This window comes from Pseudophryne corroboree, chromosome 4, assembly GCF_028390025.1.
Source record: "Pseudophryne corroboree isolate aPseCor3 chromosome 4, aPseCor3.hap2, whole genome shotgun sequence".
Classification (NCBI taxonomy): Eukaryota; Metazoa; Chordata; class Amphibia; order Anura; family Myobatrachidae; genus Pseudophryne; species Pseudophryne corroboree.
The window spans coordinates 77,196,699-77,210,786 of NC_086447.1; the positions used below are offsets into that span (position 1 = coordinate 77,196,699).

The 14,088-nt window shown below is 39.3% G+C and overlaps 1 protein-coding gene across 1 annotated transcript in view; it reads right to left on the reverse strand.

Moving 5' to 3' along the window:
• The window catches only part of LOC134911117 (cytochrome P450 2K4-like), an 85,006-nt gene extending 73,619 nt beyond the window's left edge, over positions 1-11,387 (reverse strand). The window contains exon 1 of the mRNA XM_063919487.1: positions 11,211-11,387. Coding sequence (XP_063775557.1) covers positions 11,211-11,384 — 174 coding nt within the window. The 5' untranslated portion in view covers positions 11,385-11,387. The remainder of the gene's footprint in view (positions 1-11,210) is intronic.
• Between the last annotated feature and the right edge of the window lie 2,701 nt (positions 11,388-14,088).

A 14,088-nucleotide genomic window follows, 5' to 3' on the forward strand; every position in this document is an offset into this window, starting at 1 on the left:
AATGTCCCCATGTAATCTGGCTATTGCTATCTGCACCTATTCGAAACTTCCATATTTTAAAAAAAGTATGTTCAAATCATTTGTTAGACAGTTTTTGTGATTTTTGCTTTTGTTTGTAATGTAAAATACCTGTGTTTCAAGCTTGGTCAGTGCCGCATATTTAATTAAGGCTCACTGGGCTGGTGTTTGTTTAATCAATCAGTGTGTAATGTAACACCTTTGATTGGTGGAACATATGCCTCAGCTGTAGTTGGGTCAATCTCCCATAGTATTTCTTTAACTTCAACCATGCACAGCTGTGCATGTCAGCTGTGCGTTCCAATACTCAAAGCGTTCCTGCTCTAAGCGTTTTGAAAATGAACAGTTAAAAAAACAGTTCCTGCATTGGACTGAACTTAATCATCTTCCCTTTTCTTCTCATCCTCAGGTATGTTCAAATGTCCCCATGTAATCTGGCTATTGCTATCTGCACCTATTCGAAACTTCCATATTTTAAAAAAAGTATGTTCAAATCATTTGTTAGACAGTTTTTGTGATTTTTGCTTTTGTTTGTAATGTAAAATACCTGTGTTTCAAGCTTGGTCAGTGCCGCATATTTAATTAAGGCTCACTGGGCTGGTGTTTGTTTAATCAATCAGTGTGTAATGTAACACCTTTGATTGGTGGAACATATGCCTCAGCTGTAGTTGGGTCAATCTCCCATAGTATTTCTTTAACTTCAACCATGCACAGCTGTGCATGTCAGCTGTGCGTTGCAATACTCAAAGCGTTCCTGCTCTAAGCGTTTTGAAAATGAACAGTTAAAAAAACAGTTCCTGCATTGGACTGAACTTAATCATCTTCCCTTTTCTTCTCATCCTCAGGTATGTTCAAATGTCCCCATGTAATCTGGCTATTGCTATCTGCACCTATTCGAAACTTCCATATTTAAAAAAAAGTATTTTCAAATCATTTGTTAGACAGTTTTTGTGATTTTTGCTTTTGTGTGTAATGTAAAATACCTGTGTTTCAAGCTTGGTCAGTGCCGCATATTTAATTAAGGCTCACTGGGCTGGTGTTTGTTTAATCAATCAGTGTGTAATGTAACACCTTTGATTGGTGGAACATATGCCTCAGCTGTAGTTGGGTCAATCTCCCATAGTATTTCTTTAACTTCAACCATGCACAGCTGTGCATGTCAGCTGTGCGTTCCAATACTCAAAGCGTTCCTGCTCTAAGCGTTTTGAAAATGAACAGTTAAAAAAACAGTTCCTGCATTGGACTGAACTTAATCATCTTCCCTTTTCTTCTCATCCTCAGGTATGTTCAAATGTCCCCATGTAATCTGGCTATTGCTATCTGCACCTATTCGAAACTTCCATATTTTAAAAAAAGTATGTTCAAATCATTTGTTAGACAGTTTTTGTGATTTTTGCTTTTGTTTGTAATGTAAAATACCTGTGTTTCAAGCTTGGTCAGTGCCGCATATTTAATTAAGGCTCACTGGGCTGGTGTTTGTTTAATCAATCAGTGTGTAATGTAACACCTTTGATTGGTGGAACATATGCCTCAGCTGTAGTTGGGTCAATCTCCCATAGTATTTCTTTAACTTCAACCATGCACAGCTGTGCATGTCAGCTGTGCGTTCCAATACTCAAAGCGTTCCTGCTCTAAGCGTTTTGAAAATGAACAGTTAAAAAAACAGTTCCTGCATTGGACTGAACTTAATCATCTTCCCTTTTCTTCTCATCCTCAGGTATGTTCAAATGTCCCCATGTAATCTGGCTATTGCTATCTGCACCTATTCGAAACTTCCATATTTAAAAAAAAGTATGTTCAAATCATTTGTTAGACAGTTTTTGTGATTTTTGCTTTTGTTTGTAATGTAAAATACCTGTGTTTCAAGCTTGGTCAGTGCCGCATATTTAATTAAGGCTCACTGGGCTGGTGTTTGTTTAATCAATCAGTGTGTAATGTAACACCTTTGATTGGTGGAACATATGCCTCAGCTGTAGTTGGGTCAATCTCCCATAGTATTTCTTTAACTTCAACCATGCACAGCTGTGCATGTCAGCTGTGCGTTCCAATACTCAAAGCGTTCCTGCTCTAAGCGTTTTGAAAATGAACAGTTAAAAAAACAGTTCCTGCATTGGACTGAACTTAATCATCTTCCCTTTTCTTCTCATCCTCAGGTATGTTCAAATGTCCCCATGTAATCTGACTATTGCTATCTGCACCTATTCGAAACTTCCATATTTTAAAAAAAGTATGTTCAAATCATTTGTTAGACAGTTTTTGTGATTTTTGCTTTTGTTTGTAATGTAAAATACCTGTGTTTCAAGCTTGGTCAGTGCCGCATATTTAATTAAGGCTCACTGGGCTGGTGTTTGTTTAATCAATCAGTGTGTAATGTAACACCTTTGATTGGTGGAACATATGCCTCAGCTGTAGTTGGGTCAATCTCCCATAGTATTTCTTTAACTTCAACCATGCACAGCTGTGCATGTCAGCTGTGCGTTCCAATACTCAAAGCGTTCCTGCTCTAAGCGTTTTGAAAATGAACAGTTAAAAAAACAGTTCCTGCATTGGACTGAACTTAATCATCTTCCCTTTTCTTCTCATCCTCAGGTATGTTCAAATGTCCCCATGTAATCTGGCTATTGCTATCTGCACCTATTCGAAACTTCCATATTTTAAAAAAAGTATGTTCAAATCATTTGTTAGACAGTTTTTGTGATTTTTGCTTTTGTTTGTAATGTAAAATACCTGTGTTTCAAGCTTGGTCAGTGCCGCATATTTAATTAAGGCTCACTGGGCTGGTGTTTGTTTAATCAATCAGTGTGTAATGTAACACCTTTGATTGGTGGAACATATGCCTCAGCTGTAGTTGGGTCAATCTCCCATAGTATTTCTTTAACTTCAACCATGCACAGCTGTGCATGTCAGCTGTGCGTTCCAATACTCAAAGCGTTCCTGCTCTAAGCGTTTTGAAAATGAACAGTTAAAAAAACAGTTCCTGCATTGGACTGAACTTAATCATCTTCCCTTTTCTTCTCATCCTCAGGTATGTTCAAATGTCCCCATGTAATCTGGCTATTGCTATCTGCACCTATTCGAAACTTCCATATTTTAAAAAAAGTATGTTCAAATCATTTGTTAGACAGTTTTTGTGATTTTTGCTTTTGTTTGTAATGTAAAATACCTGTGTTTCAAGCTTGGTCAGTGCCGCATATTTAATTAAGGCTCACTGGGCTGGTGTTTGTTTAATCAATCAGTGTGTAATGTAACACCTTTGATTGGTGGAACATATGCCTCAGCTGTAGTTGGGTCAATCTCCCATAGTATTTCTTTAACTTCAACCATGCACAGCTGTGCATGTCAGCTGTGCGTTCCAATACTCAAAGCGTTCCTGCTCTAAGCGTTTTGAAAATGAACAGTTAAAAAAACAGTTCCTGCATTGGACTGAACTTAATCATCTTCCCTTTTCTTCTCATCCTCAGGTATGTTCAAATGTCCCCATGTAATCTGGCTATTGCTATCTGCACCTATTCGAAACTTCCATATTTTAAAAAAAGTATGTTCAAATCATTTGTTAGACAGTTTTTGTGATTTTTGCTTTTGTTTGTAATGTAAAATACCTGTGTTTCAAGCTTGGTCAGTGCCGCATATTTAATTAAGGCTCACTGGGCTGGTGTTTGTTTAATCAATCAGTGTGTAATGTAACACCTTTGATTGGTGGAACATATGCCTCAGCTGTAGTTGGGTCAATCTCCCATAGTATTTCTTTAACTTCAACCATGCACAGCTGTGCATGTCAGCTGTGCGTTCCAATACTCAAAGCGTTCCTGCTCTAAGCGTTTTGAAAATGAACAGTTAAAAAAACAGTTCCTGCATTGGACTGAACTTAATCATCTTCCCTTTTCTTCTCATCCTCAGGTATGTTCAAATGTCCCCATGTAATCTGGCTATTGCTATCTGCACCTATTCGAAACTTCCATATTTTAAAAAAAGTATGTTCAAATCATTTGTTAGACAGTTTTTGTGATTTTTGCTTTTGTTTGTAATGTAAAATACCTGTGTTTCAAGCTTGGTCAGTGCCGCATATTTAATTAAGGCTCACTGGGCTGGTGTTTGTTTAATCAATCAGTGTGTAATGTAACACCTTTGATTGGTGGAACATATGCCTCAGCTGTAGTTGGGTCAATCTCCCATAGTATTTCTTTAACTTCAACCATGCACAACTGTGCATGTCAGCTGTGCGTTCCAATACTCAAAGCGTTCCTGCTCTAAGCGTTTTGAAAATGAACAGTTAAAAAAACAGTTCCTGCATTGGACTGAACTTAATCATCTTCCCTTTTCTTCTCATCCTCAGGTATGTTCAAATGTCCCCATGTAATCTGGCTATTGCTATCTGCACCTATTCGAAACTTCCATATTTTAAAAAAAGTATGTTCAAATCATTTGTTAGACAGTTTTTGTGATTTTTGCTTTTGTTTGTAATGTAAAATACCTGTGTTTCAAGCTTGGTCAGTGCCGCATATTTAATTAAGGCTCACTGGGCTGGTGTTTGTTTAATCAATCAGTGTGTAATGTAACACCTTTGATTGGTGGAACATATGCCTCAGCTGTAGTTGGGTCAATCTCCCATAGTATTTCTTTAACTTCAACCATGCACAGCTGTGCATGTCAGCTGTGCGTTCCAATACTCAAAGCGTTCCTGCTCTAAGCGTTTTGAAAATGAACAGTTAAAAAAACAGTTCCTGCATTGGACTGAACTTAATCATCTTCCCTTTTCTTCTCATCCTCAGGTATGTTCAAATGTCCCCATGTAATCTGGCTATTGCTATCTGCACCTATTCGAAACTTCCATATTTTAAAAAAAGTATGTTCAAATCATTTGTTAGACAGTTTTTGTGATTTTTGCTTTTGTTTGTAATGTAAAATACCTGTGTTTCAAGCTTGGTCAGTGCCGCATATTTAATTAAGGCTCACTGGGCTGGTGTTTGTTTAATCAATCAGTGTGTAATGTAACACCTTTGATTGGTGGAACATATGCCTCAGCTGTAGTTGGGTCAATCTCCCATAGTATTTCTTTAACTTCAACCATGCACAGCTGTGCATGTCAGCTGTGCGTTCCAATACTCAAAGCGTTCCTGCTCTAAGCGTTTTGAAAATGAACAGTTAAAAAAACAGTTCCTGCATTGGACTGAACTTAATCATCTTCCCTTTTCTTCTCATCCTCAGGTATGTTCAAATGTCCCCATGTAATCTGGCTATTGCTATCTGCACCTATTCGAAACTTCCATATTTTAAAAAAAGTATGTTCAAATCATTTGTTAGACAGTTTTTGTGATTTTTGCTTTTGTTTGTAATGTAAAATACCTGTGTTTCAAGCTTGGTCAGTGCCGCATATTTAATTAAGGCTCACTGGGCTGGTGTTTGTTTAATCAATCAGTGTGTAATGTAACACCTTTGATTGGTGGAACATATGCCTCAGCTGTAGTTGGGTCAATCTCCCATAGTATTTCTTTAACTTCAACCATGCACAGCTGTGCATGTCAGCTGTGCGTTCCAATACTCAAAGCGTTCCTGCTCTAAGCGTTTTGAAAATGAACAGTTAAAAAAACAGTTCCTGCATTGGACTGAACTTAATCATCTTCCCTTTTCTTCTCATCCTCAGGTATGTTCAAATGTCCCCATGTAATCTGGCTATTGCTATCTGCACCTATTCGAAACTTCCATATTTAAAAAAAAGTATGTTCAAATCATTTGTTAGACAGTTTTTGTGATTTTTGCTTTTGTTTGTAATGTAAAATACCTGTGTTTCAAGCTTGGTCAGTGCCGCATATTTAATTAAGGCTCACTGGGCTGGTGTTTGTTTAATCAATCAGTGTGTAATGTAACACCTTTGATTGGTGGAACATATGCCTCAGCTGTAGTTGGGTCAATCTCCCATAGTATTTCTTTAACTTCAACCATGCACAGCTGTGCATGTCAGCTGTGCGTTCCAATACTCAAAGCGTTCCTGCTCTAAGCGTTTTGAAAATGAACAGTTAAAAAAACAGTTCCTGCATTGGACTGAACTTAATCATCTTCCCTTTTCTTCTCATCCTCAGGTATGTTCAAATGTCCCCATGTAATCTGGCTATTGCTATCTGCACCTATTCGAAACTTCCATATTTTAAAAAAAGTATGTTCAAATCATTTGTTAGACAGTTTTTGTGATTTTTGCTTTTGTTTGTAATGTAAAATACCTGTGTTTCAAGCTTGGTCAGTGCCGCATATTTAATTAAGGCTCACTGGGCTGGTGTTTGTTTAATCAATCAGTGTGTAATGTAACACCTTTGATTGGTGGAACATATGCCTCAGCTGTAGTTGGGTCAATCTCCCATAGTATTTCTTTAACTTCAACCATGCACAGCTGTGCATGTCAGCTGTGCGTTCCAATACTCAAAGCGTTCCTGCTCTAAGCGTTTTGAAAATGAACAGTTAAAAAAACAGTTCCTGCATTGGACTGAACTTAATCATCTTCCCTTTTCTTCTCATCCTCAGGTATGTTCAAATGTCCCCATGTAATCTGGCTATTGCTATCTGCACCTATTCGAAACTTCCATATTTTAAAAAAAGTATGTTCAAATCATTTGTTAGACAGTTTTTGTGATTTTTGCTTTTGTTTGTAATGTAAAATACCTGTGTTTCAAGCTTGGTCAGTGCCGCATATTTAATTAAGGCTCACTGGGCTGGTGTTTGTTTAATCAATCAGTGTGTAATGTAACACCTTTGATTGGTGGAACATATGCCTCAGCTGTAGTTGGGTCAATCTCCCATAGTATTTCTTTAACTTCAACCATGCACAGCTGTGCATGTCAGCTGTGCGTTCCAATACTCAAAGCGTTCCTGCTCTAAGCGTTTTGAAAATGAACAGTTAAAAAAACAGTTCCTGCATTGGACTGAACTTAATCATCTTCCCTTTTCTTCTCATCCTCAGGTATGTTCAAATGTCCCCATGTAATCTGGCTATTGCTATCTGCACCTATTCGAAACTTCCATATTTTAAAAAAAGTATGTTCAAATCATTTGTTAGACAGTTTTTGTGATTTTTGCTTTTGTTTGTAATGTAAAATACCTGTGTTTCAAGCTTGGTCAGTGCCGCATATTTAATTAAGGCTCACTGGGCTGGTGTTTGTTTAATCAATCAGTGTGTAATGTAACACCTTTGATTGGTGGAACATATGCCTCAGCTGTAGTTGGGTCAATCTCCCATAGTATTTCTTTAACTTCAACCATGCACAGCTGTGCATGTCAGCTGTGCGTTCCAATACTCAAAGCGTTCCTGCTCTAAGCGTTTTGAAAATGAACAGTTAAAAAAACAGTTCCTGCATTGGACTGAACTTAATCATCTTCCCTTTTCTTCTCATCCTCAGGTATGTTCAAATGTCCCCATGTAATCTGGCTATTGCTATCTGCACCTATTCGAAACTTCCATATTTTAAAAAAAGTATGTTCAAATCATTTGTTAGACAGTTTTTGTGATTTTTGCTTTTGTTTGTAATGTAAAATACCTGTGTTTCAAGCTTGGTCAGTGCCGCATATTTAATTAAGGCTCACTGGGCTGGTGTTTGTTTAATCAATCAGTGTGTAATGTAACACCTTTGATTGGTGGAACATATGCCTCAGCTGTAGTTGGGTCAATCTCCCATAGTATTTCTTTAACTTCAACCATGCACAGCTGTGCATGTCAGCTGTGCGTTCCAATACTCAAAGCGTTCCTGCTCTAAGCGTTTTGAAAATGAACAGTTAAAAAAACAGTTCCTGCATTGGACTGAACTTAATCATCTTCCCTTTTCTTCTCATCCTCAGGTATGTTCAAATGTCCCCATGTAATCTGGCTATTGCTATCTGCACCTATTCGAAACTTCCATATTTTAAAAAAAGTATGTTCAAATCATTTGTTAGACAGTTTTTGTGATTTTTGCTTTTGTTTGTAATGTAAAATACCTGTGTTTCAAGCTTGGTCAGTGCCGCATATTTAATTAAGGCTCACTGGGCTGGTGTTTGTTTAATCAATCAGTGTGTAATGTAACACCTTTGATTGGTGGAACATATGCCTCAGCTGTAGTTGGGTCAATCTCCCATAGTATTTCTTTAACTTCAACCATGCACAGCTGTGCATGTCAGCTGTGCGTTCCAATACTCAAAGCGTTCCTGCTCTAAGCGTTTTGAAAATGAACAGTTAAAAAAACAGTTCCTGCATTGGACTGAACTTAATCATCTTCCCTTTTCTTCTCATCCTCAGGTATGTTCAAATGTCCCCATGTAATCTGGCTATTGCTATCTGCACCTATTCGAAACTTCCATATTTTAAAAAAAGTATGTTCAAATCATTTGTTAGACAGTTTTTGTGATTTTTGCTTTTGTTTGTAATGTAAAATACCTGTGTTTCAAGCTTGGTCAGTGCCGCATATTTAATTAAGGCTCACTGGGCTGGTGTTTGTTTAATCAATCAGTGTGTAATGTAACACCTTTGATTGGTGGAACATATGCCTCAGCTGTAGTTGGGTCAATCTCCCATAGTATTTCTTTAACTTCAACCATGCACAGCTGTGCATGTCAGCTGTGCGTTCCAATACTCAAAGCGTTCCTGCTCTAAGCGTTTTGAAAATGAACAGTTAAAAAAACAGTTCCTGCATTGGACTGAACTTAATCATCTTCCCTTTTCTTCTCATCCTCAGGTATGTTCAAATGTACCCATGTAATCTGGCTATTGCTATCTGCACCTATTCGAAACTTCCATATTTTAAAAAAAGTATGTTCAAATCATTTGTTAGACAGTTTTTGTGATTTTTGCTTTTGTTTGTAATGTAAAATACCTGTGTTTCAAGCTTGGTCAGTGCCGCATATTTAATTAAGGCTCACTGGGCTGGTGTTTGTTTAATCAATCAGTGTGTAATGTAACACCTTTGATTGGTGGAACATATGCCTCAGCTGTAGTTGGGTCAATCTCCCATAGTATTTCTTTAACTTCAACCATGCACAGCTGTGCATGTCAGCTGTGCGTTCCAATACTCAAAGCGTTCCTGCTCTAAGCGTTTTGAAAATGAACAGTTAAAAAAACAGTTCCTGCATTGGACTGAACTTAATCATCTTCCCTTTTCTTCTCATCCTCAGGTATGTTCAAATGTCCCCATGTAATCTGGCTATTGCTATCTGCACCTATTCGAAACTTCCATATTTTAAAAAAAGTATGTTCAAATCATTTGTTAGACAGTTTTTGTGATTTTTGCTTTTGTTTGTAATGTAAAATACCTGTGTTTCAAGCTTGGTCAGTGCCGCATATTTAATTAAGGCTCACTGGGCTGGTGTTTGTTTAATCAATCAGTGTGTAATGTAACACCTTTGATTGGTGGAACATATGCCTCAGCTGTAGTTGGGTCAATCTCCCATAGTATTTCTTTAACTTCAACCATGCACAGCTGTGCATGTCAGCTGTGCGTTCCAATACTCAAAGCGTTCCTGCTCTAAGCGTTTTGAAAATGAACAGTTAAAAAAACAGTTCCTGCATTGGACTGAACTTAATCATCTTCCCTTTTCTTCTCATCCTCAGGTATGTTCAAATGTCCCCATGTAATCTGGCTATTGCTATCTGCACCTATTCGAAACTTCCATATTTTAAAAAAAGTATGTTCAAATCATTTGTTAGACAGTTTTTGTGATTTTTGCTTTTGTTTGTAATGTAAAATACCTGTGTTTCAAGCTTGGTCAGTGCCGCATATTTAATTAAGGCTCACTGGGCTGGTGTTTGTTTAATCAATCAGTGTGTAATGTAACACCTTTGATTGGTGGAACATATGCCTCAGCTGTAGTTGGGTCAATCTCCCATAGTATTTCTTTAACTTCAACCATGCACAGCTGTGCATGTCAGCTGTGCGTTCCAATACTCAAAGCGTTCCTGCTCTAAGCGTTTTGAAAATGAACAGTTAAAAAAACAGTTGAACAAACATTGAACAGCATCAAGAAAGAAATCTGGAACATTATGCGGCCTGTCCTCACCTCTGCCATGAGAACACCAGAACCAATTCCTACTACTTCTGTGTCCAAGAACATCATGACTGCCCCCAGGACTACCCCCAAGCTCAGCAGGGAACTGAGGGACGTGCGCATCAGGACCAGACTTTGCTGGGTCAGTTCCATTGGACATTAGTGTGCACCCCACATTCTCACACCCACCCGCACTGCTCTCATGAGACCAAGACATTTATCTTTTTCACAAAATAATGTTAGTACAGCTTTTTTTTTTCCCTGCAAATGTGTCTTTCTCTTCTCTTTCTTCTTACACGATACTTCCACCCCACTGTGTGCTATTCCCGTAAATGTGTACCTCCATCGGTTGCACACCCTGCCAGCAGTAACCTATGCAGTGCGCCCCACATGGCTGCCTCGGTGGTTCCCCTGTGGGCGGGGTGTGCTTCATTTGGATCTTTCCATGCAGGGTATAGCATACGCCTACACACGTGTCAGTTCTCCCATACATGCATTTGGCCCCTGTATGGCTCATCTCCCTCTGTGTAACCTTGTAGTGCGCCCAACATGGCTGCCTTATCTGGTGTGCTTGTGGATGGGATGAAAAATGTGTGGACCTGATGTTTCTATTGGAACCCTACTCTGAACTTAAGGACTCTGCAATCTCCCCATTTTGTGTTCTCTTCTAGGGGTGGACTATTCCACCGTGGGTAATCCTACGCAGTGCGCCTAAGATGGCTGCCGCACTTGGTGCCTTGTGATGGTGGAATACACAACCCCTGGAGGTTATTACTCAAAATGCCTACACCAATCATGCATTATTCCTTCTGTGTCTTTGTCTGTGTGGTTTATCTTTTGATGTAATGCTTAAATCTTCTGTATTATGTGCTTTGTGTGAGTTCTAGTTGGCGCCGCGGATGGCTGCCTCGGTGCTGCTCTGCCAAGCAGCCTTAGTTTTTAGTCTTAAATGTATAATATGTCTACTGTACAGTTGCATATGTGCAGTATGAACTCATATGTGTAATGTTTGTAATGTATGCTACTTTTTTTTTTTTTTTTTTGTCCTCCATGTTGCTGCTTGGCAATGCATTGTACCACAAAGAATTCCTAGTGTACGTGAGTACACCTGGCCAATAAAGCTGATTCTGATTCTGATTTTAATCACAGACATAAAATCCTCTATTGGCCATTTAGCAGAAGTCCTGTATTACCTGGATAAATGTTTTATGAGGATTTGCCATGTCGATCATGTGTATATTCCCAATGATAGGCAAAGGCTTCGGCCCTGGAGGGAAATTCTTGTACTTGTGTTGTTTCCGATTGTTATACACATAGGTCAAAAATAGGATGACCACAGCGGACAGAAGAATTGTGACGGGGTCCATGTCAAATAAGGGTCTTCCTGCTGAAATATCAAGGGAGGAAATACAAAACATAAGTATTTTTATACAGCTAAATATGTATAATCTTTACACATTCCGAACAACAGCGAAAGATTATTCGTTTGTCCCCTGTGTGTCTGTATATGCCCAATCTCGTCCGATCTTTGAAGCTATAAAGTGTGTGGCCGAGCCAGTACCTGGTGGGAGACCCCCAGGCAGAGCCAGGCCTAACCAATATGATGCATAAGGCAAGATTTTGGCTGGTGCCCCCAAGCACAGCTGCTAATTCCGCCAGTTACCCTGCACCCCTTTCCCAGCACTATCACCTCTCAACCATAGCAGGCCTCATTTTGGTGTTCCTTTCCCCTATATTTTAAATAGGAACAGTCCAAAAATGGGTGTGTTCTTGCTAAGAAGTTGCATGACCACACAATAGTACCCTTAATTCAATTACGCCACACAGTACTGCTACTTTATTCACATTTTATCATGCGATTGTGTCCCTTATTCACGTTACATCACACAGTAGTACCACTTTACCTTATAAACATTACTGCTCACAGTAGTGTCCCTTATTCACATTACATCAAACTGAATTGCTCCTTATTCACATTACACTACACCATATTGCTCGTTAGTCACATTAGACCACACAGTAGTGCCCTTTCTATACAATACACCCCACAGTAGAGAACCTTATACACATGGCCCCTCATTCCGAGTTGATCGATTGCTAGCTACTTTTAGCAGCCGTGCAAAAGCATAGTCTCCACCCACGGGCGGAGTGCATTTTCGCTTTGCAAGTGTGCGAACGTCTTTGCAGCGGAGAGCTGCAAAAACATTTTGTGCAGTTTGAGTAGCTCTGGACTTACTCATCCCTTGTAATCACTTCAATCTTTTTGGTGCCGGAATTGACGTCAAACACCCGCCCTGCAAATGCCTAGACACTCCTGCGTTTTCCCCAAACACTCCCAGAAAACGGTCAGTTGACACCCATAAACGCCCTCTTTCTGTCAATCACCTTGCGATTGGCTGTGCGAATGGATTCTTTCTTAAATCCATAGGACAGCAACGATCCTCTTTGTACCTGTATGACATGCCTGCACATTGCGGTGCATACACATGCACAGTTTTGCCGTTTTTATACCTGATCGCTGTGCTGCGAAAATTGGCAGCGAGCGATCAACTCGGAATGACCCCCATAACGCAACACATTAGTAATGCATTTATACACATAATACCACACAGTAATGCCCCATACACATATGGCACACATTATTAATGTCCTTATAAACATAATGTTCCTTACACATTATGCCAAACTTTATTAATGCCCTTATACACATAATGTCCCTTACACATATGCCGCACATTATTAATGCCCTTATACACATAATGTCCCTTACACATATGCCGAACACTACTGCACAACCAACCCACTCACACGCAGCCCTCACTTGGCTGCTATCACAGTGATTTGTATTGCTATGTGACTAGGATGCACAAGCAGCTTCTGCTGATTAAAATGATATGCATCATGCCTATATTCTGTGTGAGATTGTGACTGTATCTGCAAACGAAATGCTACGTTACAGTGATTTCCAGGAATACACTGCAACATAGCATTTCGTATGCCGATACAGCCACACCCAGAATATAGGCATGCCGCATATCATTTTAATCAGCAGAAGCTGCTTGTGCCTCTAGGCATACCAAATGCCCTAGTCATTATTTTAGTTTGCCTATGCCTAGGGCCGGCTCTGGCCCCAGGGAATACCCAGTGTAGTAGGTCTGGGCCAACGGAACCTTCCATTCTAACGTTTACAGCAGATTCACTATTAGCACCTTTTTTCAGCCTCTCTTGGCACCACTTACTGAGGTAATAAGGGTTACATCCATTAGAACAGGCTTAGGTATCAGAAGTTTCTTTTACCATTTATGATTGCACTGACATTTACATTTTCAGGTGACCGCATTTTCAGGTGACCGCAGCAAGGGATCAGTTTAACCACCCATATGGGAGTACACCCAAACACTCATCTGCAATACGTATATGATCTGTATGCGATGGTCCGCTGATTACAGCCCAACTCTAGGACCTACAGTAAATGTTTCTCCTGCCACTTATTACCCAATTTGGGAACTGAATTGTGAAGCATTTATAATTTAATAGTCATTACTATAAACTCTCACACAAGCTTTACTGTCTGAGTTTTCTTTCTTTGAGGGCTACCATATTTTAATATCCTTAATAAACGTTAAATTTTAAACACATACAATATTTTCCTCTATCCCTTTCAACGAGTGCGCCAACAAAAGGGTTTTTTCTTTTCGCATGCTTAAATCACTCACATTGGAGGCCAGGCTCTGATGGAGAATTTGCACCTAGCATTGGCTAGTTTCAATGTTCCATCCGATGGTAGCATCTATAAACCCACAAAGTAGGAATGTTGCATCTGAAGAAGCATAAAGTGGGCATATCAGTTCCTGCACATTCAGAGGGCTTTTACCAGCATTAGCATAAAAGTGTCGGATGCGACTACGGTAAAATACAGTACGCTAAAGCAGTCGCAGTGTACAGTATTACCCATAATCAGTGCCATCGTGTTTCTGCATTAGGCACACTGAAGACTGATTGACCCATTAAAGCTGATGAGTAATACTGTACACTCAGTGGTACACCCCTGAACTTGCTCATTAATACAAA